The sequence below is a fragment of the Typopeltis vanoorti genome, chromosome 17 (assembly GCF_054136105.1).
Source record: "Typopeltis vanoorti isolate ZY-2024b chromosome 17, IOZ_Tvanoo_1.0, whole genome shotgun sequence".
NCBI classification, from domain to species: domain Eukaryota; kingdom Metazoa; phylum Arthropoda; class Arachnida; order Uropygi; family Thelyphonidae; genus Typopeltis; species Typopeltis vanoorti.
In genome coordinates, this window is record NC_143565.1 from 108,098,507 (window position 1) to 108,125,959 (window position 27,453).

A 27,453-nucleotide genomic window follows, 5' to 3' on the forward strand; every position below is an offset into this window, starting at 1 on the left:
TTCAAGGTGTTAGTTTATCTCCAAACAGCTTGAAACACTATACAAATCACAAATCTGTTCAACCACTGAATTTTTTAAGTCTTAGTCGATGTGCGTAGTGAGGCTATTGATAATGTGGCCCCGGCCATAGGTGCAAAAATTGAGATTTTTAATTTTTTTTTTTTTTACAATGGTGCAATTTTTTTCCTGGCCATAGGTGCCAAAATTCCTCACGACGTCTCTGTTCATCTGACTGAGAAGAGGATTCGGTGGTTATTGATTTAATACACACTAGGCTCTATACTTTCTGATGTCTTTGTATATATACAAGTACCTGACTGATGTGAATTTTATATTAACATGATTTTATATTATAGTTCACTCTCACTATAGCAAACAGCTGTTAAATCCTAACAAGGGTCCTTAGGTATAATCCTTTGTTAAAAGAAATTCACTATAGCAAACTGTCCACTATTGCGACCTATTTCTAAGTCCCTATGAGTTTATTATAGTGAGAGTCCAACTGTAATTGTGTTGTAAACTTTCAGAAATGATTTGTATTGGTGACTCACTCCTTATTTTTATATTCAACATAAAAAAGTTAGCATTTAATAATGACCAAATTTGAATGATTGAAACTAATTGAATGAGATATTTTTCAATAAAAATTTTACCCATTGATACCAAAAAGAACTGGTATAATAATAATAGGTGAAGTAAAAGAAAAGAAAAAAAAAATTATACTAGCCAAGACTCTCAGCAGTGGTTCTTGACTAGTGAGCTAAGAAACCAAATACAGTAATACACTGCTTTATGACAATCCACTCATATAACACTTTTCAGTTATGACTAGTGCCCATGTTATATCTGTTTTATCTGTGCCATTGGTTATAACCCCTATTTTATCTTCTATTATTCTTTGATTTCGTTACTCTTGTTCACACACTCTATTTAACTTATCAATTTCACCGGTTAAATTTTTGAGTGTGAGTTTATGAGAGTCTTAAATGGAGATAAAATAAATGTTATTCCTCCTTACCTCTGACTATTATTCTTGTGTTCAGTTGTTAGTTAATAAGTTTAAGCCACATCATTGAAATCCTTACTCTTCGTTGGTCAAATACCTAAAAGTTTGTAGTTTCACAAAATTTAATGACACTCATAAAGCATTTTTATAAAATGTTTATTCTAACATAGGTACAAAAAAAAAAAGAAGAAGAAAAAGTCATAGACAATTTCATGTAAATCTATCCTGAACTTAGTTTTCCTAAAGTCCTGACAATTCTTTCTCATATCACATCTATAGTCTAGTACAATTTACAAGTCATTTCTGCTTATAAACACTTAGACCTAACAAGCATGATTTAGTTTCACTATACATATCAGTCTGTCGACTCTTGTATTAGGTACTTATTTGAAAATTTCATAAACAATTTGACATCAACATTTGTTACTGAATAATTTGTTAAATTTGATATTTTGACACAATTTGACATTAACACGTTACTTGAATTGTCCAGGAGCAATTATACATTCTCCTAGGTACTCACGATGACCTATTGTCCATAGAATTCATTCTTGCAGGACAGTCCTTATTCATTCCTTTATCCGAGCAATGATGCTCTTTTCCCTCTGGTTGTCTACTTGTTTCATCCTTCCCACTGATTTCCTTTATCCTCCGAATTCCTTTCCCAGGCAACGTGGACGACCTTGGCCAGTGACAGTTGACCTATCTGTCATTGAATATCCTTTCTACTGATGAATGCTTCTTCTTACTGCTGCTCTCTCTCAGTGACTGCATGTGTGGATCTCCTCAAGTAAGACACTATAGCGAATGACAGTAAACCTTTACAAGGTGATGATTCCAGGGAAGAAATAGATGCTTTTCCCTCCTGAAGTGAAAGCTTTTATACCTCAAGTCTTGTACTTAGTGCACATACCCGTCTTTTCTGATTCCCATCTTGGAGGTCACATTAACCATGAGATATGCTGATGTCACAACTCATGCGACACCAATTTGTATAATACAAAATTTTGTAATAAAGTTGATTTACATACAATATACATATATATATATTTTTTCTTTTTTCCCACAAACAATGATAATTCTTATCTTCAAAAAAAAAACTTGGAAAAACGAGCATGAAACAAAAACATTCATGAGAGATTTGACACCCATTTATACGCTGCTACATTTGCTCATACAACAGTTTTAGCTACATGATGCTGCCATGTTACAACTGATGTGCAGTTTTTGTGAACTATTTGTTCATGAGATCATTGCTGCCTGCATGTGTCTGTGTTTTGTTGTGAATAAAGTGTTTATTATTTTATTACTGTTGATAATGACTGATAAAATTCAGAGTAAAGGTTCTGTTGCTTCATTACATGTGAAGATTAAAATTATTAAATTTAGTGACAATGGGCCATAGTCATACTTGCCTTGCTATTATTATTACCACTGTTGAAAGCAAAGATAAAGTGAAAAGTTCTTCACTAGTTAATACTATAGTTATCTGTAAATGTGACAGTCTTATTGCTAAAATAGAAAAACTTTTAATGGTGTAGATTGATGACCAAACTTGTTGGCTTGTTCCTTAAGACAAGCTATTTAGAATAACTTTTTCATTTGCAAAAATGATTATAAATTTTTTGTTTGCATATCTGACATAAATGCACATATATTATTGTTTAAAGATGTTATTAAACCATTGCATGCATCTACAAGTGTTATTATATCACTCCTCCAGGGAGTCCAAAGACTCATCGAAGGAGGGCATCTGCTCTACAACTCTTTGTCTCACTACCAACCTTCATCATCTAACACCAATGTCATCTACTGCCGACTACCACCACTAGTACTTTCACAGACAATCACAAACATCCATGCCCACGCATGGATTCGAACCCACAGCCTTTTGGCTGGAGAGCGGATATGCTGACCACTTGGCTAACCAGGCCAGCAAGTGAAGGGGGGGGGGGGAAACAGTGATTCGCTATACAATGGCGGTCTGGAACCTAACTTGTCATATGACCAGGGTATGTCTGTAATATGTTACCAACTACTCTTTTTACAAGAATCACTAATGTCAAAATTCAACTTTCTGTAACTACTGTTCTGGATGAAATGGTATTGATGTTTATTCAACAAAAGAATGAACAGAGATCACCAAATCTGAAGCATTGAATCAAATTAATGAAAGAACTGAGCACTTTGAAAATAGAAAAGTGGTAAAAAAAAAATAATAATAAAATAAATAACCTTTCTACAAATACTTCTGCAGTTCATATACTGTTCAACCAGTTTTACTCAATTTGGAATATAGTTATATCTTGCTCTGCTTAAGGTTTCCCTACATTTTAGCAGAGTTTTATACCAACATTTAGAGGAGGAAGTTACCTCTTCCATTACCTCCAATTCACCAAACTACAATCTCTTACCTACCCTCTATCCTTTGCATTTGGGTCACTAGCTTCCTCTCTGGCTATTCATGACATGTCTTGGTAGGTGCTTTCCTCTCCTCAGTTCCCAACCAGTGCAGAAGTATATCAGGGCTCTGTATGTTCATCCACTCTCTTCTGATACATTTGACTTAGTGTCCAGTCATCAGAAACCTCATCATTTGACATAACGAATGTCCTCAATTCTTACTGCTGTTTGGTGTGGGACAAAGATATTGTGAGCTTGAATGCTACCAAAACAGTCCTCTTTGATTTCTTGTAAGAAAGATTCGACATCACTTCTCCTTACTTTTGATAATATTCAGATCTCCAAATATTGGATTTTTTTTCCACATCAAATTCTTGATATGTATCCTCACAGAGAGTACAGAGTATTATGATAGTGTACATGAAAGTTTACATCGTTACTAACTTCCTATTGACAATTTTCCTCTAAATTAATCTCTTATCTGTCAAGACTCCAATATTCAGATTTTATATTTCTGTCTTCTAGGTATTTCTTGTTATATCAATCCACCTAGATCTTGATTTTCTTCTTGGTCTTTTTACTGCCATCCTGACAAAGAGCACTTGTTTTGCTAACATTTCCTTTCCCATTCTGCTTGTTACTATACCACTTGAGATTAGCTCTGCTAACATAATCCTGAATGCTAACAATGTCAAGTTCTTTCCTAATATCCTCATTTTTAATATGACTGCCATTGTTGTGATCTGTTCAGTCCACTAATTTTTCTCAGTGCTCTCATATTTGTGGTTTCCAGTCTTTGATCAAGGGTTTTATTTCCAACCCAGCTCCCAGATCCATAAGTTAAAATTGGTTTGAACACTGTCTTGTACACAGCTACGTCAATGTTTGAACTATCTCAACTGCTGACTTACAATTCAAATATAGAGTATCTTTTGCTCGATATAATGTCCCATTTACACCATACAACTGCAACAGTTTGAACAACTTTTCTCTCGCCATCTTCTCATATGCCTTTTACAGATATACAAAACTTAAATACAAATTATTTTTTATATTCCAATGAATAACTCTTTGTCTTAAAGTGAAAATCTGATCATGACAGCCTGTATTTGACCTGAATCCAAGTTTCCCTTCCAACAGTTTTCCTTAAACGTTTGCCAAGTTTAGAAGTTCATAAGGCATATTCCGGTAATTGGACCACATTTTTTTATTAAGCTAAAAGCACAATAAAGAAATAAAACCCGACAAGTTTCGTAAGTCGTTTGACTTGCATAGTTTAAAACAACAAAAAAGAGAAATTATTCAAAAGTATGAACTATTTTTGAATAATTTCTCTTTTTTGTTGTTTTAAACTTTAAATTACCTTTTACCCCTGAAGATGTAAATCAAATGACTCACGAAACTTGTCGGGTTTTATTTCTTTATTGTGATTTTAGCTTAATAAAAAAATTTTGCCAAGTTTGCTTGCATAAATCTTATATGGAACACTCAGTATGGAAATTCCTCTTAATCTTCCCATTAAGTTTGATTATAGATGAATACTGAGAGCTCTACTCAAATAATCTGGAATTCAATCCTCTGACATGTTCAAGAAACATGTCAGCAGATTCCTTCTTACCCACTTGCTATATGCAGTACTGATTTGCTGTAGGCCTTGTGATCTTTTGTGTGGGTCAGGTATATGATGCTAGGCAAAATTAACAGAATGAAATACTTTTCACAAATATTTTATTTTTAACAGTGTCTTTAAAGGCAAATATTTGATATTATAGGCATTCTAGCATGCATATTTAGAGCATCCAGTAATAATTAATCTACCACTCAACAGGCCTACACACAATGCAAATTACTCATGCCCATAAACACACTTGTTGCGACCACATCATTTCATTCCTTGTCCTCTTTTTGCTTGCTTGCTCATCATTTAAATGATTCTTTGAGAGCATGCCATTGGACACCTTGAAGCTGGCCAGTCACAGGCAGAGGTGACATGGTTTCTTAATGTTCCATGAAATGTTTCAGGACTATGGTGGATGCAGTTTCAGGAGAAAGGAACCATTATAGAAGAACTGGCTAAGGTTACCTGTGAGCTATATCAACCAGCAAAAACCTCACCTAGATTGTTTGAGGAGCCAGTGGTTTGCATTTCTCTGAGTTCTGTTTTAGCCTACAAACAGATTCTAGATGTTGCATGATCTGGAGAGAACTGGGAATGTGGTACTATCTCAGGTGCAGTTGACCCAGATTTTTTTTCATGCATGATAATGCCACTGCTGATAGAGCTTAAGTGGTGTAGGAATACTTTAAGTTCAAGATATTCAATGACTGCCATGGTCAGCATTCATGATCATCAGAACCTAAATCTGATCGAACATGTTTGAGACACCCTTGGGCATTGCATTGCATGCTGAATTAATTAACCAATTAATTAAAGCATTGCATTGCATGCTTTAATTAACCAAGTGACCAAGGCAATGACTGTCAGCATGACAGTCATTGCCTTGGTCACTTGGTTAATTAAAGTTTGCTATAGTGGAAGAATAAGATTTGTTGTACAGAATCTTATAGACACCCTTATATCAAGCATGGCCCACTGCTGTCAGACCTGTCTTTAACTTTTAGAGGGGGATCATACACCAAACTGATGTTATGTGATCATATTTCAGAGCATGTTATATCAACTTTTGTATTGTTATCTTTTTTTTTTTTTTGGTAATTGTTATACATCCCTTATCCCTGTCTGACATTCTTGTCATTGTCTTATTTCATTGTTAGCCTGCTGTACATCACCATACCAAATTTTGTCCTGCTTCTGGGTGTAACTTTGCAAAGAGCGCAAAGTTACACCACATTTTCTAAGCATTTTGGTAATTTTGTCAAGCAGTGTATGTATGTGTATATATATATATATATATATATATGAAACTGGTTGTATATGAATTGAATTATTGTTGTCTCACCTGCAGCATAAGGTTTTATCATTCAAAGCAAAAATTAGTAATCTCTTAAAAAATCTATCATGTTGTAAGCATGTAAGAAAATAGATATAATAAGGCTTTGTGATTGTCTTCAATCATTTTCTTACTTTTTTTTTGTTTTTTAATATCATTCTTAGTATACTTTCACTGTAGAAAACTTGTAGGGCTCTTACAGAAATAATGTTACAGCAGATTGTTATGATTTTCTTTTAACATAGTTTCACATGTATGGGGCTTTGGTTAGGACATTTCAGTAGGTTGTACATGTTCAAGAAGATTCTGTATACAGTTGGCCCTCACTACAACAAACTCTTAGGGACCACAGGAATAAATTGTCATAGTGGAGTGTTTGCTCTAGCAAATTTCTTTTAACATGACATTCTACCTAAAAACCTTTGTGTGGAACTTTTTGGCAGTTTGTTATAGTGAAATATTTTGCTATGATGGTGTTTTCTCTAGTAGGAGTTGATTGTACTACTGTTTGTTAAATTCCATTCAGTGAACAGAATTATTACTGTGCTTTCAAATGGTTTATCAATCAGTATGGTTTGATTGAAATGAAAATTGAACTGTGAATAGTCATTTCAGTGGAGATCCTAAATACCAAATTTTTCATAGTGCATTCAGTCATACCAGATTTATTGCTTTACAATTTCAAAAATGTTTTATTTGATTTTGCGCTACAAAATCCATTTGAAATTATAATTGAGATTGCTCATCCATCAACTTTTTGTAATCATTGCTGATACTAATTTCATTAAAATTAGTCCAGTAAAATCCATGATGCTTAAGCATTTAAAAAAAAATGTAAATTTAAATGTAAATGTCTATCCACAAAATAACAGCAGTGAAAGAGTACCACAAATGAAAATGTTAGTCATGTTGCCTTCTGAACTGCAGCAAACCACCTACTTTCTGTTTGGTGCATTGTTTACTGAGAGATGTTAGATGATATAGGATTCCAAAGATATTTAAATGAGTATTAGTGAAATTCTAGTGCTGCATGTGAGTTGCGCAATCAGCAATACAAAGAGAAAAAAAACAGTTTATGAAATGAATATCTTTAGACAAATTCTGTGAATATCATCTAATGATAATTCAGACCATAATATTTTATAACAGAAATAAAGTCCCTTTATTAATTTGTTAGGTAATGTTTTTATTTTATAATACATCAAAAATTAGAAAAACATAGAAAATTGGTTTTAGACAAATGTTCGGTTACATAATCTCCATTAATCTCAAGTAAATTTTCAGCCTCGTTCTAAATAAATTCAAAATGTATTGCCTTATTTTATGCTAATAATTTATGCCTTTTTTAACTTTAAAACATCACCTCATTCATTTTCAAGTTATTGATCATAGGTGGCTTCCACTGAATGTCAGAAGTTTTGTTTTCATCCAGGAGATAGTATCTTATGTAATTAATTTAATAAGTTAATTCCTTCATAGACTTTGTCTCTGCCAAAAGTTAGTTTGCACATACTCTCAAAAATATCTTGCTGATGTTTCTCAGATGTGAAGTAATTCCAATCTATGATAAGTGGCACTATTTATCTCAATCTCTATTATAAACTAAAGCCTACCATGTGTCCGTGATTATTTTTGAACTAAATCGTCAAGTATTCTCAAACAACATTTTATTTTGCAGAGCCTGTGTAGCTCAGTGGATGTGGCATTTGCCAACCACGGCGCTTGGCCGCACGAAGGAAGACTTGGTTTCGAGTCTAGTCGGCGACTAGAGGAAATTTTTCTAAGCCTTTTTTCGACCAGTTCCCGAGTTAGTCGATCTCTGGCACGGGCAAGCAGGTTTTTCCTCCCGGAAACTCGGGTTTTTCGTCCTGTAAACTCAAGAAAATCGACGTAGAACCCACATTATTTCAGACATTAAATATATTGTGTTAGGGTTAGGGACCACGAGATGGTGGCACATTTGAGCTGTCTCTCTTCACTGAGTACCGCTTAATTAGTGATAGCCTTGGGCCATCTATCTCTGATTGGTACCAGTGGAGATTGAACTGCCCACTCAGTCTCCAAAAGTTAGATAGGGCTAAATGGCCTCGCCTACTCCCCTTATACGGGAATAAAAAAAGGCGTTAGCTGATTTTTTTTTTTTTTTTTTATTTTGCATAACTTGCAAGTCATCACCATTCATAAAAAAATCAGAGATACCCTTAAAAATTAATTTAACATGATTTCTATTTTTCACTGCTAACTGTAATTGGTGTAAGCTTATTTTAATAATATACAGCATGAATTAGCTTTGAGTAATTATATACTTGAACATACATGATGAAAATGCTTTTTAATATTATTATTTAAGATGAGTTGGACACCGAATCATGTTTTTTACTTTACGTTGTGAAAAGTTAGTCTTGCCCTGTTGTTAGTGTTGACCATTTTTGTTGTTTTCCTAAACTTTATTATTTTTATTTCCTGTTGAATAATTTTTATGTTTTTATATAAATTCACCCTTCATTATTGACAATAAATGAAAGGAAATGTAAACTACACATTTTAGTTTTTTAAAGTACAGAACTCAAGTTGCAGGTAAAGAACCTGAAAATATTAAAAACACTGCAGAAAAGAGTTCTGTTGTGTTATTGACTAAAAACAATCAGGACATTCTTTTAAGACAAATGGCTCAAGGAATTCAAGTGGCAATGCTTTGAAGACAAAGTTGCATTTGGTAATGTGTAAAAAATATACTGAGACTGCTGACAAAAACTCTAGATTACTATGAGCTTTTCGAGACCTTTTTTAAAGTGATGTTTGGGTTTCATGAGACATTCAATTTTTATAAACAGTGCTGTGACAGACATGGGATCACATGGGAAGCACATCTCTAGCTGCTTTCTAAAGAAAGGTGGATTCTAAAATATTTGAACACCTGATGTGCTTTTTTAATACAGCAGATCATAAACTATTTATTGATAATTTACTAATCAAATTAACTATCTACTGACTTCAAAAATGGCATAAGTTCAGTGGTATCAAATAGTATCAAAATGCAGTATACAGAATTTGTGTCGTTAAACAAAAATTAAGGAAATCAAAGATTCCAGTAGCGAGTCTTCTTCTAGATGATTCTATCATGTTGGAGGTTTAATGAAGTAGAGATAGCACTAGGAAAGGATTAAAAATTAATTTTAATGCTTCCATTATTTTGTCTCAGTCACTGAGACTTGTTCAGGGAGTACAATTAACACTTGTAATGCACACACAGACAACACAATATTAAATGAAACACGTGGGTGATTCTAAAATCCTATCTAGGTGGTGTGCCCTCTATGAGCATTTGTAGATGGCCCAGGATGTAAACTGTGACCTCTAATAATTATTTAAATTATATATTTAGTTTAATCCTTTATCCAAGTGTAAGCAAACGAAGTTTGCACCTGAAGTATCTTCAGGACCGGGGCAACTAGTGGCAAAGGTGGATTAATTCTTGTAGCAAGGCTTATACGTTGGTCATACATAACTGGTAATCGACTTAAGGAATTTACAACGCATAAAATCGATATTAATTAAAGGAAACTTTAATGAATACCTTCAATATTCCGGCAACGTCACGTTGCCATCTTCAGGAACATACAAATATGGTATGTGCACGCAGGCAGTAACAGAAGTAAATGAGGAAGAAGGCAAGAAACTAATATTGTTTCTAAAGTCCTAATGGTGTCCCCTAGTGGGCTAATTGGGTTGTCTTGGCCATTAGACTGAAGTTCTCATGATGTAAGTCTCCCAAATTTGGGACAGTCTCATGCACCCAAATTTGTTGAGGTTTGGAACGTTTTTTAGAACTGCTGATGATTCCATGAATAATCTTTCATACATGAACTTCTGCGGTGCATTATTTTAGTTTTCTTCCAATGAATTCTATGACGGGTATCTATGGCATGGTCTGCAAGCCCAGAGTGGCTGTACTGGTGAAACCAGATGTTAGTCTTTGTGTTCTGAAATCCTGATATTCGCTGTCCTGCCTGTTTGGCCAAAGTAGGACAATTTACAGCTACAAGGGACCTGGTATACACTAGGTAGGTCTAGGGAGAAGTGGTTGGTCTTTGATAGAGCGGATTAGGGATGCCAACTTTTTATATGGTCTACAACAACAAGAAGTTAGGTCATGTTTTTTGAGGATATTGGTTATTTTCTCTGAGGTGCCCCAGATGTAGAGGATGGATAGATTTAGTGTAATCTTTATTTTGAAGGGGGGGGGGGGTTACTGGTTTTAGTATTTTTGGGGGGTTGTAGCCATTGGCTAAGAAAGTGTTGAGGATGTGGTTTAGTTCAGTGGTTAGGGCATCATCATCTGAGCAGATTAATTTTGCCCTGTTATATAGTTTTTTAATAATCCCACATTGTTATGTGGGGGGTGGGGATTGTTGGTGAATGTATCTGCCTGTATGCATGGGTTTTCTATAAACAGAGAAAACCGAAGATCCATCAGGCTGGTGAGTGATTAGAGTGTCTAAGAAGGGGAGAGTGTTGTTTTCCTCTTTTTCCAAGATGAACTGGACCCTGAGATGTTGGTTGTTTATGTGTTTTAGGAAGGAGTGGAGTGTATCTGAGCCACTTGGCCAAATAGCAAACACATCATCCATGTACCGAAGCCAAATAGTGGGGTTTTGTGGGGCAGAGTTTAATGCTTTCTTTTCAAAGATCTGCATAAAGAAGTTGGCCAAGGGTGGGGAAAGTGGTAAACCCATGGATGTCCGCTCTATCTGTTTGTAGAATTTTCTTTACCAAACGAAATAGCCTGTGTTCATTGTGAACTGAAATAGGGCTGAGATATCGGGTGGAAATTTGGCTTGGATGAGCTCTAGGGTTTCCTTGAGCAGGACATTTGTGAATAGGGAGGAGACGTCAAAACTGACCTTTATGTCAGTGTGTTAGAGTGAGAGGTTTTCTATACTGGCTTTGAAGTGGGCTGAGTTTTTTTATGTGTGATGGTGTGTTGCCAGTATAGTGTGCGAGCGCTTTGGTTAAATGTTTGGCTAATTTATATGTGGGGGAATCAATGCCATCCACTATGGGACGTAATGGCACATTTTGTTTATGTATTTTTGGAAGTCCATATAATCGGGGTGGTCTAGAGTTAAAAGTTTTAGTTTGTTAGTAACTTCCACAGGCCAAGAAGTGGGATTCGCAACCTTCCTATCCATATCGCCAACAATGTCAGACTGGATGTAGCCGGTGTTCTCACCAAAGTAAGACCTCCAAAAACCAACTTATCCAAAGACGAATATGCAGCTCTACTAGAAATGAAGAAAAACAAAAAAAATAGTAATCACCAAAGCGGATAAGGAAAATGCCATGCTGATTCTCAACCAAAAGCACTACACAGGTAAGCTTAATGCTTTACTATTAGACCGTACTACCTACCTCCCCTTTGAATATAATCCTACCAGCTCTCAGATTAGAACTCTCCACAGACTCCTTAAGAAGGTCACTTCTTGGCCTGTGGACGTTACTAACAAACTAAAACCTTTTAACTCAAACCCCCCCCCCCCTCCGATTATATGGATTTCCAAAAATACATAAACAAAATGTGCCATTACGTCCCATAGTGGATGGCATTGATTCCCCCACATATAAATTAGCCAAACATTTAGCCAAAGCGCTCGCACACTATACTGGCAACACACCATCATACATAAAAAACTCAGCCCACTTCAAAGCCAGTATAGAAAACTCTTCTCACTCCAACACACTGACATAATGGTCAGTTTTGATGTCTTCTCCCTATTCACAAATGTCCCACTCAAGGAAATCCTAGAGCTCTTCCAAGCCAAATTTCCACCTGATATCTCAGTCCTATTTCAGTTCACAATTCAGTTCGCAAGGAAAATTCTACAAACAGATAGAGAGGACATCCATGGGTTCACCACTTTTCCCACCCTTAGCCCACTTCTTTATGGAGACCTTTGAAGAGAAAGTCTTAAACTCTGCCCCACAAAAACCCACTATTTGGCTTCTGTACGTGGATGATGTGTTTGCTATTTGGCCACCTGGCTCAGATACACTCCACTCTTTCCTAAAACACTTAAACAACCAACACCCCAGGGTCCAGTTCACCTTGGAAAAAGAGGAAAACAACACTCTCCCCTTCCTAGACACTGTAATCACAACCCATCCATACAGGCAGATACATTCACCAACAATTCCCCCCCCCCTCCTCACAACAATATGAGATTATTAAAACACTATATAACAGTGCAAAATTAATCTGCTCAGATGATGATGCCCTAACCACTGAACTAAACCACATCCTCAACACTTTCTTAGCCAATGGCTACAACTCCCAAAAAATACTAAGACCAGTAAACCCCCCCCTTCCCCTTCACAATAAAGATTACACTAAATCTATCCATCCTCTACATCTGGGGTACCTCTGAGAAAATAACCAATATCCTGAAAAAATATGACCTAACTTCTTGTTGTAGACCATATAAAAAGTTGGCATCCCTTATCCGCTCTATCAAAGACCAACCACTTCCCCTAGACCTACCTGGTGTATACCAGGTCCCTTGCAGCTGTAAATTGTCCTACTTCGGCCAAACAGGCAGGACAGTGAATATCAGGATTTCAGAACACAAAGACTAACATCTGGTTTCACCAGTACAGCCACTCTGGGCTTGCAGACCATGCCATAGATACGTGTCATAGAATTCGTTGGAAGAAAATTAAAATAATATGCTGCAGCAAGTTGAAGTACGAAAGATTATTCATGGAATCATTAGCAGCTCTAAAAAATGTTTCAAACCTCAACAAATTGGGGTGCATGAGTCTGCCCCAAATTTGGGAGGCTTACATCATGAGAACTTCAGCCCAACGGCCAAGACAACCCAATTAGCATGCAAGGGGGCACCATTAGGACTTTAGGAACAATATTAGTTTCTTGCCTTCTTCCTCATTTGCTTTTGTTAGTGCCTGCATACACATACCATATTTGTATGTTCCTGAAGATGGCAACATGATGTTGCCAAAATATTGAAGGTATTCATTAAAGTTTCCTTTAATTAATATCTGTTTTATGCATTGTAAATTCCTTAAGTCAATTACCAGTTAAAGGTGGACTAAGTTACGATCACTTTCCTTAATACCCATAATGCTATGCATTATGGGAAGGGTCACTATCCAGGCCGGTTTTGATCTTTATTGAAGTTACACTTGGATAAAGGATTAAACTAAATATATAATTTATAGTCTAACCAAGTGGAAAAAAACTTTGAACATCTTTCTCTAATCCAGAGTAATTTAATAAGGTATGATACCTCTTGGCAACTGGCATATGGAAATGAGTTCTGCATTGCTTCAACCTTGGTATCACCTCTGGGTCTGGGTAGTGACTCTTCCCATAATGCATAGCATTATACATGTCTGCAAGGAGATATGCTTTGCATTATGGGATACTAAGGAAAGTGATCAGAACTTAGTCCGCCTTTGCCACGAATTGCCCCAGTCCTGAAGATACTTCAGGCTCAAATTTTGTTTGCTTACACTTGGATAAAGGATTAAACTAAATATATAATTTATAGTCTAACCAAGTAAAAAAAACTCTTCCAACATCTAACAATTATTGTTTCCCAAATTTTGGGAAGTTTAATGATTCCGCCTCGCCTACTCCCTATATGGGAACAAAAAGGCGTTAGCTGATTTTTTTTTTTTTTTTTGATATTTGTTTAAGTTAGGTTGATTTGTGAGTGCTGCTGCAGATTCTTAAAACAGTCTTTCCTTTTTGAATTTACTATGGTAAAGCGGTCCGCAAGGCTGAATTGACCATAGTCATGATTGCAGATATAAGATTTGTTTTCTTCTAACTGGATTGTGGCTGATCTATATTTGTCCGAAGTAATCCAGCTTGCAGGAACAGTGTACTTTGTGTACTCCAGGCACTGAGAGAGGAGGGAGCTGATCTTTGGTAGAACGGATAAGGGTAGCAAGTTTCTGATGGGGCTTAAAAGCTGTGTAGAGGTTGTACTTTTTCAAAGACCTGGTTGTTGTTGTTTTTATTTCCTGATGTGCCCCAGATTGATGCTGGGGAAATGTTTCAGCACTTGGCTAGAGATAATACCAGAACACGGGGTCATCCCTGGAAGTTGAATGAAGGTGTGGTTGGTAGGGGTGTCATGACTAGATTTTTTTCTTGGATAGTTGTGAATGAGCAGAATTGGTTGCCAGACTCAGTTCTGAGTGCTTTGTCTGTTAATGGGTTCAAGGAGAGGCATGATAGATTATCTGGATAGATTGGGTCTCCCACAATCAGTCTTTGGACTCCATGGTGGTGCCTATATAATAATAATCTTTGTATTCATCTGTTATTTTTTCTTTAAGTGAATAAAGCTTATAAGTGAATATAATAATTTCTTACTTATTTCAAACAATTCTCATAATTCAGTTTCATGGTTTCAATCAAGAAACCATGATTATTCTCTAAAATTATTAAGTAAAAAATATAAAAATATTTATTTATCCCAAATAAGTTATAAAAATTGGTACGTTATTTTTTTTCTCTTGGTCAGTGTGTTGCATAATGTTTGAATAGTTGCAATTTTCATACATAATTATACAGTTCTTTTGCATGTATTAAAGTGGAAATTATTGCATTAATAGCAGCTTTATGAGTTATTTGTGTATAATGAGCAACTTTTTTTTCTTTAATGTTTTTTAATGCACAGTCTACAACTGCTGATAAAAGACATGCTGTTTTGTATTATAATTCATCTAGTAATGATTATCATATCAAAGATTTAAATAGTGCTAGTGGGGTAAGTATAGTTTCATAATTGAAAATTTAAAAATTTATCATACACAGTGAATGAACCTGTATTGTTCCCCTATCATTTTCCCTATTGCAGGTTTCTCCCCTGAATAACTTCTCCTCCTCCCCAATATTTTTTTTTTCACTTCTGTTAGTCCTCAAAACTGTTGTATCATTTTATTGCATTAATTGATCAGAAATGTTAGTTTTGACCTCCTCCATAGTTTTTCATTATAATGAAATTTATGCACTGAAAGAACATGCACAATATTTTTATGTAAAATATACAGTAACCTATTATACTGGGGTGATAGTTGAAATGAATGGCAGTTTTCAGTGGTAGAAATGCTATCAGTTTACATTAAGCTCCACTCGTGTTTCCTTCAAGTGGTGTCATATGTATATTTAGTGTGAATTTCCTCATGAAAGCTTTCATTATATGTACAAAAGGAAAGATAGCACTTCGTTGTTCTCAGTTTAAATGATTTGGTATCTTTTACAGCTATGTTTCATCACTTTTGGATACTACTACTATTACTGTAGTAGTAGTATCCATTTGTATTTCTGTTTCTTTCTGTTATTGTTCCACTCTATACATATTTTTGTTCTTGTTCCTGCCAATACAGTGTTCAGTACTGTATTTTGTTATTACATTTATAGTCCTATACCATGTCTTCCCTAATAAAGCAAGTCAGCAACTCTTCATTTATATTAAGAATCATAGAAGAAATGGCAAAGAATCCACATGAAAAATGAATTGACATTGCTAAAGACCTTGGATTAGCATTGTTAGCACAATCTACCTTACTCAATAGGTTCAAAGAAGAAAGACATCTGAGGGAATCAACTTCCAGAGTCTCTTCACTTTATATCAGCAAACATGGGCATCAAACAGAACATGATGGCGGTTCTCATGGGGCAACCACGTGAGTGTTGACTGGTGTAACTAGGTGATTGCAAAAATCAAGTAGCATTAGCGAAATAGACTTTTGGAAATTGATTCGATGTCGTGAGTTTTATATGTATGCATGGCAGAGTGTAAGGGATGTGTTTGTTGAGAGAATGGACAGGAGACGAGGAAAGAAATGGATTTATAGGAAACGCAATATAATATTAGACCAAGAAGCAATGAATGCAGAAACAAATGAAAAATTAAAAGATGGCATAAATGAAAGAAACGAAATGAAATGAAAGCTGGTGAAACTGAGGGAGTGAAAGAATGCGAGAATGTAGAAGTGAAAGAAAGTATGAATGAGGAAATAGGAAGTATGGTGCTGCAGAACGAGAGGTTGCGAGGCTACGAGAGTAACAGAGTGAAATTGTCAGACTGCAAGATATGATGAAACAGTTTTTGAAAATGAAAAATGAAATTAGGAATATGAAGAGTGATACGAGACATTTAGTGGAAACTAATGAAAGTGTGCAAAAGAATAGAATGAAAGAAAAAAGGATAAAAGGGTGACGAGTGACTCGAGGATAGCAGTGTATGGAGATTCCATAGTTAGAGAATTAGATAATGAGAGAATCCATAAGATCTACTATCCAGAAGGGAGAATGAACAGGATAATTCAAGTGTTGGACATGAGAAGGAAATGAGCAAGAGAATTAGTGGTGGTCGTGGGGACAAGTGATTTGAGTGAATATAAGGAATATGTAAGGGCAAATATCAGGAGGTTGTTGAGAAGAGTGAAAGAAAACTGTAGTGGGAAAGATTTTCAGTGTGTTACCGAGGTATGATAATGATGAATTAAAACAGAGAGCTGGGATCATGAATGGTATGCTGACAGAACAGAGCTGTGTGAGGAGAAGGGAGTATAGTTTGTGGATGTATGTCATGTGTTTGAGAGAAGAATGGAATTATACAGGTATGACGGATTGCATTTAAATGGCTTTGAAGTGAGTGTTCTGGAGAAAGTGTTGCTAAATGGAAGTGCAGTGTGTGCTGCATGCATGCATAAGATCAAAAGTAAGAGATGAAATGAAAGAGCAGGAGAGTGGTATTGAAGAAACAGGAGTGATTGGCAATGAAAACGATGGTAGTATGAGAGAAGAGAGAACAGGAATGCAAGAGGAACAGGGGAGCCTGGGTGGACAGGGAGACATGGCATTGGGAGAGGGGATGTTGAAAGTAACAGTGAATGTGTGTATGGAAATGGAGTATATTGCGATGTGGGTGTGGACATTGAGACTGAGCGGATATATGTGGTAAGTGGGGATAAGGGTAATTGGGTAAGGGCAGGTGTGGTGGGGAAATTGCAACCAACCAATGGCTTGGGTGAGACTGGTTATAGACCTAAAAATGAACTGCTGTGTTTGTTTACAAATGCCAGAAATATCAGAAATAAGGGAGATGACATGGTTTAAGTGATTGAGTTTATTCACCCCCAAATCATTGGAATTGTTCTATGGTTGAATGAAGATGATATCGTAATGGGAATAGAAATGGAAGGATAAAGTAATTTTCACAAGGATACAAATGGCAAGAAGGGAGTGCTGCTGATGATGCAGGGGAATTAAGTCCACATAAGGTAGACACGAAAGAGGGAAATAGTGGCACTGGTTATGAGACAGCATGGTGTAATGTGGAAGTCGATAGGAAGACATATTTAGTTGGATGTTGCTCTATAGTCCAGGTAATGTGGAGAGTGGTGATGAAGAAATGCATAAACAACTTGGATTAGTGAACAAAGGAAGGGTAATTAATTATAGGTGCTTTTAATTATGGTGGTGGGAATAAGGAAAATAAATTTCTTGAGTTCATGAGAGATAATTATATCAGGCAGCATGTAAAGAAGGGCATGTGAGGATCGAGAGTTTTAGATCTGATCACATCATCAGAGAATGCAATTGTGAGTGGGGCTTCACACTTTACTCCAGTTGGTGAGAGTGATCATCTGGGTTGTGGCTAGCCATATGCAGACTTCTGTGAGGAAAAGATATATGTGGAACAATAAGGCTGGTGACTATGACAAGCTTAGGAGACAGCTTGGTGCTATGGCACGGAATGAGGAGTTGAGTGGTAAGGAAATAAATGCTGCTTGGGAACTGACAAAGAAATACATAACAGCATCAGTGTGTGTATGTATTCCAAAAGGCTGAATAAGGTAGGTGTAAAATGGATGAATGAGGGGCTTAAGCTTGAAATCTGGAAGAAGGTACTTTGGAGGAAGTGCAAGATGAATAATGGTAATAATCAGTTACATGAAGAGTATAAAGATCAAGCCAAGAGAGAGAGTGACTCAGTAAGGAAAACAAAAGTGCAGTATAAGTAGAAAGCGGCAAAACAGGTAAAGAAAAACCTAGAGAGTTTTTTTAGATATGTGACAAGTAGAATGAAGAATGATCATGGTAAGATGATGATAATGGATTAAAATGGTAGAATGGTAACTGCTGCCAAAGACATTGTTGAGGTATTCAGTGATCAATTTATAAGAGTGCATCATCCTGATCAGGGTGGGATCATGAGAAACTTAAGTGTAGAGGACATAGGAGAGGATGGCTTAATTGTGAGTGAGTAGAAGGTATTTGAGGAAAGAAATAATAAAAAATGATGTCAATAAGGCAATAGGATTTGATGGTGTATCACCATGCATCTTAAGGGAATTCCAGGAATTGGCAGTAGCATTGGCATGCTTGTTTAATAAGAGTCTTACAACAGCACAGATTCCAAGGGAGTGGAATGAAGGTAAAATTGTTCCACTGCATAAAGATGGTATGATAAGGTTGTGGCTTTAACTTATAGGCCACTCTGTATGTATATCTGGAGTTGTAGTGAACGTACTAGAGAGATTGGTGAGAAGTAGCATACAGAATTGAGTTGAAAACAGCAGTATTCTTTGTGGTTATCAGCATGGGTTTGATAAGGGGAGATCGTGTTTTACTAACTTACTTATGTACTATAACAAGGTGATGAATATAAATTATAACAGGTAAATTAAAAACAAATGGAGGCTACTTAAATATCATAGGCATATGATAGAAGAAGGTAGAAAAGAGGACTCTGAACAATTTTATGAGGAATTACAAAAACAGTTAAATAAATGTAATAAAAATGACTATATATTAATATCAGGAGGCATGTAGGAAGACGACGAAGTGGTGAAGAAAGGGTGCACAGGGGTTGGAGTAGTGGTGAAAGAAATGAAGAAGGTAAAAGAATCTTAGAGTGTGCTGTGGCCTTTGACCTGACTATAGCTAACACGTGGTTTAAGAAGAGAGTTGGACACCTGATAACTTATAAGAGTGGGGATAGAATGAGTCAGGTGTGCCGTAGGAAACATCTGAAGGAGGTGAAAAACTGTAAAGTGATTAATGGAGAAAGTGTAGCGGCATGGCACAGGTTGGTTGTGGTAGACTGTGATATAAAACAGGAAAAGAAGAATAGACGGAAGTGGCGGGAAGATAGGAAAATAAAGTTGTGGAAATTGGAAGAGGACGGCCCAAGGAATAAGTTTTCGGATTATTAGAAAAATTGGAGAAAAGGTGCTCGGTATAACATCAGGAAAGGGGCCACCTGAGGATAAGGAGGCATGGTGGTGGAATGAGGAGGTGCAGTTGGAGATCAAGGAAAAGAAAGAGGCAAAGAAAAAATGGAACATGACTGGAACTAGAGCCGACAAGGAGACATATAGATTAGTGAAGAAAAATGCAAAGAGAGCTGTGGCAAAGGTGAGGGCAGTTGATGAGGTTTATGAAGTACTGGAGAGAAACGGTGGTGAAGCTCAGTTGTTGAGAATAGCGAAAGCTGGAGATAAGGCCTCGAAAGACAACGTCAGTCAAGCAGATAAAGGATGCCTCAGGAGTAGTACTACAAGAGGAGAACAAAATCAGAGGAAGATGGAAAGAATATTTCCTTAATCTGCTAAATGAGGAGAATCCAAGAGCGAGGTGTGAGGATGGAGAGGCAAATGAGGGATCGGTGCAGGATATCAGCAGAGAGGAAGTGCTTTGGGTACTGAGAAAAACGAAGAATGGAAAGACTGTGGGAGCAGATGGGAATACCTGGGAAGTGTGGAGAAGTCTGGGCAGCAAGATGCAGACATGTTATGGGATCTGATGAGGAAAATAGTCCAACAAGAAAAGATACCAGAGGAATGGAGGAAAAGCATTCTCGTTCCCAATCTACAAAGGAAAAGGAGATGTTCGGGATTGTGGCAACTATAAAGGGATCAAGCTGATGTCACACATGTTGAAGATATGGGAAAGAGTAATTGAATGAAGGATATGGCAGGAAACAAGAATTGGTGAGGAGCAGTTTGTATTTATGCCAGGAAGAGGGACAACGGATGCGATATTTGCACTAAGGCGACAGATGGAGAAATATAGGGAGATGCAGGTGGAGCTGCATATGATGTTTATAGACCTGGAAAAGGCGTATGACAGAGTGGCCAGGCAGGAGGTATGGAGGTGTATGAGGAAGAAGGGAGGGTCGGAGAAGTACGTGAGGTTGGTAAAGGAGATGTATGAGGTAGCGAAAACTCAGGTCAGGTCTAGTGCCGGCATGACAGAGGGGTTCCTCATTGTCGTCGGGCTCCATCAGTGATCAGCTCTGAGCCCCTACCTCTTTGACATTGTCATGGATGTACTTGTGGAGGATGTTCAGGGGCGGCGCCAGGGAGCATGATGTTTGCTGACGACATTGTTTGCAAATCATCCCGAGAGAAGCTTGAAAAGACCCTGGAAGAGTGGGGAAAGGTATTGGAGGAGAGAGGCATGAGAATTAACTGGGTGAAGACCGAATATATGTCTACGGGAAATGCTGAGGATATGGTCATACGACTCCAAGGTGAAAGGTTAACTTCGGGGAAGAAATTCAAGTACCTCGGGTCGGTCGGTCGTTGAGAGGAATGGAGACCTAGATGAGGAAATACAGTACCGAATAACATGTGGCTGGATGAACTGGAGGAAGATGAGTGGGGTTCTGTGCTACAAGAGAGTGAGTTATAAGATGAAAGGAAAGCTGTAAAGATGGTGGTGAGGCTGGCGATGCTTCATGGCACAGAGACGTGGCCTAATGAAGGCACAGGAGAGGAAGATGGAGGTGGTGGAGATGCAGATGTTGAGATGGATGAGTGGTGTGACAAAGAAGGACAGGATAAGGAATGATTACAGCAGAGGGATGGTCAAGGTGGGACCGATTGGTAAGAAGGTACAAGAAAGCAGGCTGAGGTGGTTCGATCATGTGGAGAGGAGGAGTATGTTGGTAAATGAGTGGAGTGCATGGAGGTGGAGGAAGGAGGAAAAGAGGCAGGCCCAAGCTAAGGTGGAGGGATAAGGTGGCAGAGGATCTTAGGGAGAAAGGATGGAGTCAGGAAGATGTCCTGGACTGGAGAACATGGAGGAAGAAGATTAAAGATGGGAACGCCGACCCCGTTTAACACAGGATAAAGGCATAGTGAAAGAAGAAGATATTAATATCAGGAGATTTTAATGCTTAAGACAATCCCAAATGTCTTTAGGAAAATATGGAGAACTTTGCATGAATAACAATGGTCAAGAACTAGGAGACCTGTATTTTCAATAATTATTTTAAAATAACTAATTTGTTCACAGATTTGGTCGCCGGATTTTCATGGTGATGAAGGTATGTTGGAAAGGGGTCAGAGAAGATTCGCAAAAGGTGTTCGGTGGTCTTTGGAATGAGAAGTATGAGGACAGATTGAGAAAATGTAAATTGAAATGCCTCATGAATAGAAAGAGAGGGGGGGGAATATGACTGAGACATATATGCTAGTCAGGGGTTGTTATCGGGTTGACGTGGAAGAGATATCTCATAGAAGGAGAGAAGGGAGTAGAATAAGAGGCCATCGCTGGAAACTGCATAAAGAGAGTGTGAGCAGAGGAGTAGGTTCTTTGCATACAGAGTGGTCGGTGTGTGGAATGCATTGCCTGAGTGTGTTGTGAGACACATTGAATTAATTTTAAGGCACAGTTGAATGAGCATTGTGTACAATAGTGTGTACCTAACATGATGAGTCTCTGACTCCATGAAATCCGGCTGTATGAACGAGTGTTTTATAATACCTGCCTTATGACTGGGATGGTGATGTGATTCAGCTTGGATGTACTGGCCTGTATGAGTCTCCTTCCTATAGACTGAATTGTAGGTTACCATCTGGTTGCTAAGAATTAAGAGGTCTAAAAAGGCTAACTGCTTATTTACTTCTAGGGTGAACTGGATCCTTGGATGAAGCACATTTATTTTTGAGAGAAACTGTTGTAATTCTTCCGAAGTGTCCTTCCACATGGCGAAAATGTCGTCCACATATCTGAACCAAAGGTTAGGTGTTGGTGAAATGTTGTCAGAAATACGTTGTTCGAAGTGCTCCATGAAGTAGTTGTCAATAGCAGGAGATATAGGATTACCCATTGCCGTTCCTTCGATTCTTCAAAAACCAGTCATACCAACAAATCGAAGGAACAGCAATGGGTAATCCTATATCTCCTTTGTTTGCTAACACTTGGATAAAGGATAAAACCCAATATATAATTAGTAGCATAGCCAAGTGAAAAAACTTCTATAAACTTATCTCTAATCCGGAGAATTTTAATAATAGGGTGTGACACCCTTTGGCAACTCGTATAGGTTAATGTGACTTCTCCATTACTTTCACCTTAGTATCACCACCTCTGGGTCTGGCTCCCACTGATGAGACCTCAATAAAGGTTGAAAACAGTCTGGGTAGTGGCCGTTCCCTTAATGCAGAGCATTATACATGTCCACAGGGAGAGGTGCTTTGCATTATGGGAGATACTAAGGCAAATCATGCGAACTCATACCACCTTTACCATGAGTTGCCCCAGTCCTGAAAGTATTTGAGGTGCAAACTTTGTTTGCTAACACTTGGATAAAGGATAAAACCCAATGTATAATTAGAAAAGAGTATAGTCACTGCTCTGCTCAGCATATCCAGAAAAGTCTTCAACTTACACCATCGAGCCATGTGTTAAGAGAGGAATATTTTTTAGCTTATATAGTTAAAAAAAAATTATACCTCATTAGATTCATAAAATGCTTTCCTTATGAACTCATGATATTTGTCAAGTAGTATTTTATATATTATTTATATTAAAAATGTATTACAGAAGTGTCACATTTAAGAGTATTGCATGTGTACATAGCAAGGGGAACTTATGGTAAAGATGTTTTTAATGCTTGTTGCGATAGAAATCTAATTTGAAAACTTCTAAATATGTGGTAGAACACATTATGTACAGAATTTCTAATTATTATTATTTAAAAAAAAAAAAAATCCACATATTACAAGTAGCTTATGTTAAAAAAACTACATCTGCATTCTTAGCCAACAGTTGCGCACATGCTTCAATAAATCCAGATCTTAAAACTTCGAAATTGCAGAAAATTTCTTTTATACAAATGGCAGTTGTGAGTTTGAAAAAGCTATTCAGTACAGATTCTTTCCACCTGTGTTCTCCATCTCTCTCTCTCTCTCTCTCTCTCATGCTTAGACAGCACTACAATAAAAACATCTAAAGACAAAGCTTGCTTTTTGGTACCATTCTTCTCCTCTAGTACCTGCATAGATGAATAAGCAAATCTCTTCCCATACCAGAAACAGTGCATTGCAGCCCTCCTGTAATCTTTTCATCAGGAAGATATCAGAAGAATCTGGAATAACTTAGATAACAGAAAATACTCTGGTACTGATTATATTTACCCCCAATTGTACTTTAAGGTTTTGCTTCAGAAAAACCTGTGCTATATCACATCTATGTTCTTTCATTCTTGACCAGCATCTTCCTGACAGTATGAAAGCTAGCTTGTATTCAATCCATTCAAAAAAAAAAAAGTTAAAATCAGCCATTAAACTATCAACTCATTGTCCATTAATAATCAACTTCTGATTAATTGGAGCCCACCAGTTAATCATTGGCACTAATATGACTTCTTCCACTCTAGATCGACACCATGTTTCCTGGCCTGCAACCATCAAATAATAGGTCTGTATTAGATGCAAATTAGTGCAAATTTGCATCTAATATGGTGCAAATTTGCACCATATTAGATGCAAATGGTAGGTAGAAGAGGACTTGAGGATGAAGAACTTGGATGTGGTGATGGCCCAAGACAGGAGGATGTGGAGGAGACTCATCATCAACAGTGACCCCACTTAAGTGGGAGAAGCTGCAGAAGAAGAAGATTAACAGAGCAACAAATATGACCGGTCTATATGTAATATTAGATGCATACATGAGGAAAATGCTGTAATACCATATATTCAAAGTACCTCACACTATTATACTTATGACCCAGGTTTGAATCCTGCTGCTTACATGAATTATTGTGAATGTCTCTATGTGGTAGATGAATTTCATTGCCCAGTGTGAGATTCTACCATGCTTATTGGACGTCTGACATTGCTTGAAAAAGTCCTTTTTTACCTAAGGATTAGATAATCTGACCCTGCAGTAAAGATCTAACAAAGGACTTTTTCAAGCATCTTGCTAATATTGTCAGGAAAATGCTGATCAAGAATGAAAGAGCATAGATGTGATATAGCACATTCTAGTTCTGAAAAAAGTGTGTGTAGTTTATTCCATGACTGTGAAGCAATAGTATTAATAGTGTAATTAGTGTAATTAATAGTAAAGAGTGTAATTAGTAAAAATACTGGAGAATACTGTAAAAATAAGTTTTTGACATTCTTGACTGGTCACAAAACACAGATCAAGAATGAAAGAGCATAGATATGATATAGCATGTTTTAGTTCTGAAAAATAACGTGTGTATTGTATGTAATTTTTTCCATTATATATAAAAATTGGTTTTCTTTTATATCAAGAAGTTTGTTATTCCATTTCTGTTGTTTCTCTAATATTAGTGAAAATAAAAAAATAAGTAAAAATACTGGAGAATACTGTAAAAATAAGTTTTCAACGTACTTGACTGGTCACAAACACAGATCAAGAATGAAAGAGCATAGATATGATATAGCATGTTTTAGTTCTGAAAAACGTGTGTGTATTGTATGTAATTTTTTCCATTATACATAAATTATATCAAGAAGTTTGTTATTCCATTTCTGTTGTTTCTCTAATATTAGTGAAAATAAAAAAATAAGTAAAAATACTGGAGAATACTGTAAAAATAAGTTTTCGACGTACTTGACTGGTTACAAAACACAGGCTGGATCTAGGCTGGATCTACAATATCTCATATAATGCCTAATTATAAACTATTTTAACTATTTACAGAGCAACATGAAGAGGATGAGGAATGAAAAATCGGTGGGCCCCAACAGGATTCCAGTTGAGGCATGGAAGGCACTGGGGGAAGAGGGAATTGACCTGCTGTGGGACATGTTCATGAAAGTTTGCCAACAGGAAAATATACCCGAGGAATGGAGTATATTGTATAAAAAAGGGTATATTGTCCCCATCTACAAGGGTAAAGGGAATGCACAAGACTGTAAAAATTACAGAGGAATAAAGTTGATGTCTCACACAATGAAAATCCTAGAAAGGGTTCTTGATGGCAGATTGAGGAAGGAGGTGGAGATTGCAAAGGAACAATTTGGCTTCATGCCTGGTAGATCAACAACAGATGATATTTTTGGGTTACAGCAGATGATGGAAAAGTTTCAAGAGAAACAACAGGAGCTACATCTGGTATTTATTGATCTGGAGAAAGCATACGATAGAGTGCCAAGGCAAGAAGTCTGGAGGGGTCTGAGGGAGAAGAAGGTTCCAGAGAAATATGTCAGGTTGGTGCAGGAAATGTACAGAAATGTGAAGACAAGTGTTCGGACCTATCTGGGACAGACAGTCCCGGACAGAAAGTTTTCAAGTAGCAGTTGGCTTGCATCAAGGGTCAGCATAAGTCCGTTTCTGTTTAACATTGTGACAGAGGAGGTGAGAGAAGATGCACCTTGGACAATGTTGTATGCAGATGACATCTTGCTGTGTGCAGATTCAAGAGAAGAAGCGGGAACTAAACTGGAAAGATGGAGAAAAGTACTGGAAGGAGAGGTATGAGACTGAGCAGAAGTAAGACAGAGTATATGTGTTGCACAGTGGACGGTGGCCAGGAGACAGATCTGAAGCTGGAAGGAAATGTCATCAGGAAGGTGAGGGACTTTAAATACTTAGGTTCAACAGTGGAAGAAGATGGAGGAGCTGAGAAGGAAGTGGGATGCGGGATACATGCGGGTTGGAGGAACTGGAGGGAGATGGCTGGAGTGTTATGAGATAAGAGGGTGCCGATCAATCTGAAAGGCAAAATCTATAAGACAGTAGTGAGGCCAGCTATGACATATGCTATAGAAACTGTGGCCCTGAGGAAAAATAACATCAGTAGGATGGAAGTAGCAGAGATGAGAATGCTTAGGTGGATGTGCGGTGTGACCAGAAAGGATCGTCTGAGAAATGACTATGTCAGGGGAACAGTGAAAGTTACAAACTTAGGAGCGAAAATACAGGAGGCAAGGTTGAGATGGATGTGCAAGGAAGGAGGAAGCGTAGGCAACCAAAGAAGAGATGGAGGGAGCTGGTAGAAGAGGACTTGAGGATGAAGAACTTGGATGTGGTGATAGCCCAAGATAGGAGAATGTGGAGGAGAACTCATCTTCAACAGTGACCCCACTTAAGTGGGAGAAGCTGCAGAAGAAGAAGATTAACAGAGCAACAAATATGACTGGTCTATATGTAATATTAGATGCATACATGAGGAAAATGCTGTAATACTATATATTCCAAGAGCTCACTATTATATTATTATTATTATTATTATGGGCAACTCCAGGGAGTCCTTAGACTCATCGAGCGAGGCCCCAAATCATGTTCATCACAACTATTCGACATTCACACAGTATCTATCATACCTCGCCTTAAACTCATTCACTGTCACAGCACCCACCACAGACTCTGGCAGCCCATTCCACTCATTCACCACTCTAAAAGTAAAGAACCCAGCTCTAACACCCTTATTAACCACACTCTTGCTCAACTTCCATGGATGTCCATTAGTCCTCCCACAACCAGCCCTGTTCTCAAAAATGTCTTCTGAATTAATTTTATAGAACCCCTTCAGTAATTTGAATGTCTCAATCATATTTTCCCTCCTCTGCCTATCAACCAATTTCTGCAACCCACAAATCCTCAACATGTTCTCATAAGGTTCATTCCACAGACCTGCTATCATCTTGGTCGCTCGCCTCTGGATTCTCTCAACCTCCTCCCCATCAAGAAGAAACCTAGGTGACCAAATCTGGGCACAGTGGTCAAGATGGGGTCTTATCAAGGCTCGATACAGAGGAACAATAACATGCTTGTCTCTGCTCGTC

General features: G+C 37.3%; 1 protein-coding gene across 1 annotated transcript in view; it reads left to right on the forward strand.

Annotated features, from left to right (window-relative positions):
- LOC150097754 (centrosomal protein of 170 kDa protein B-like) overlaps positions 1–27,453 on the forward strand; it is a 58,177-nt gene that overhangs the window by 13,119 nt on the left and 17,605 nt on the right. The window contains exon 2 of the mRNA XM_090406981.1: positions 15,069–15,158. Within this exon, the coding sequence (XP_090263107.1) occupies positions 15,069–15,158 (90 nt within the window). The remainder of the gene's footprint in view (positions 1–15,068; positions 15,159–27,453) is intronic.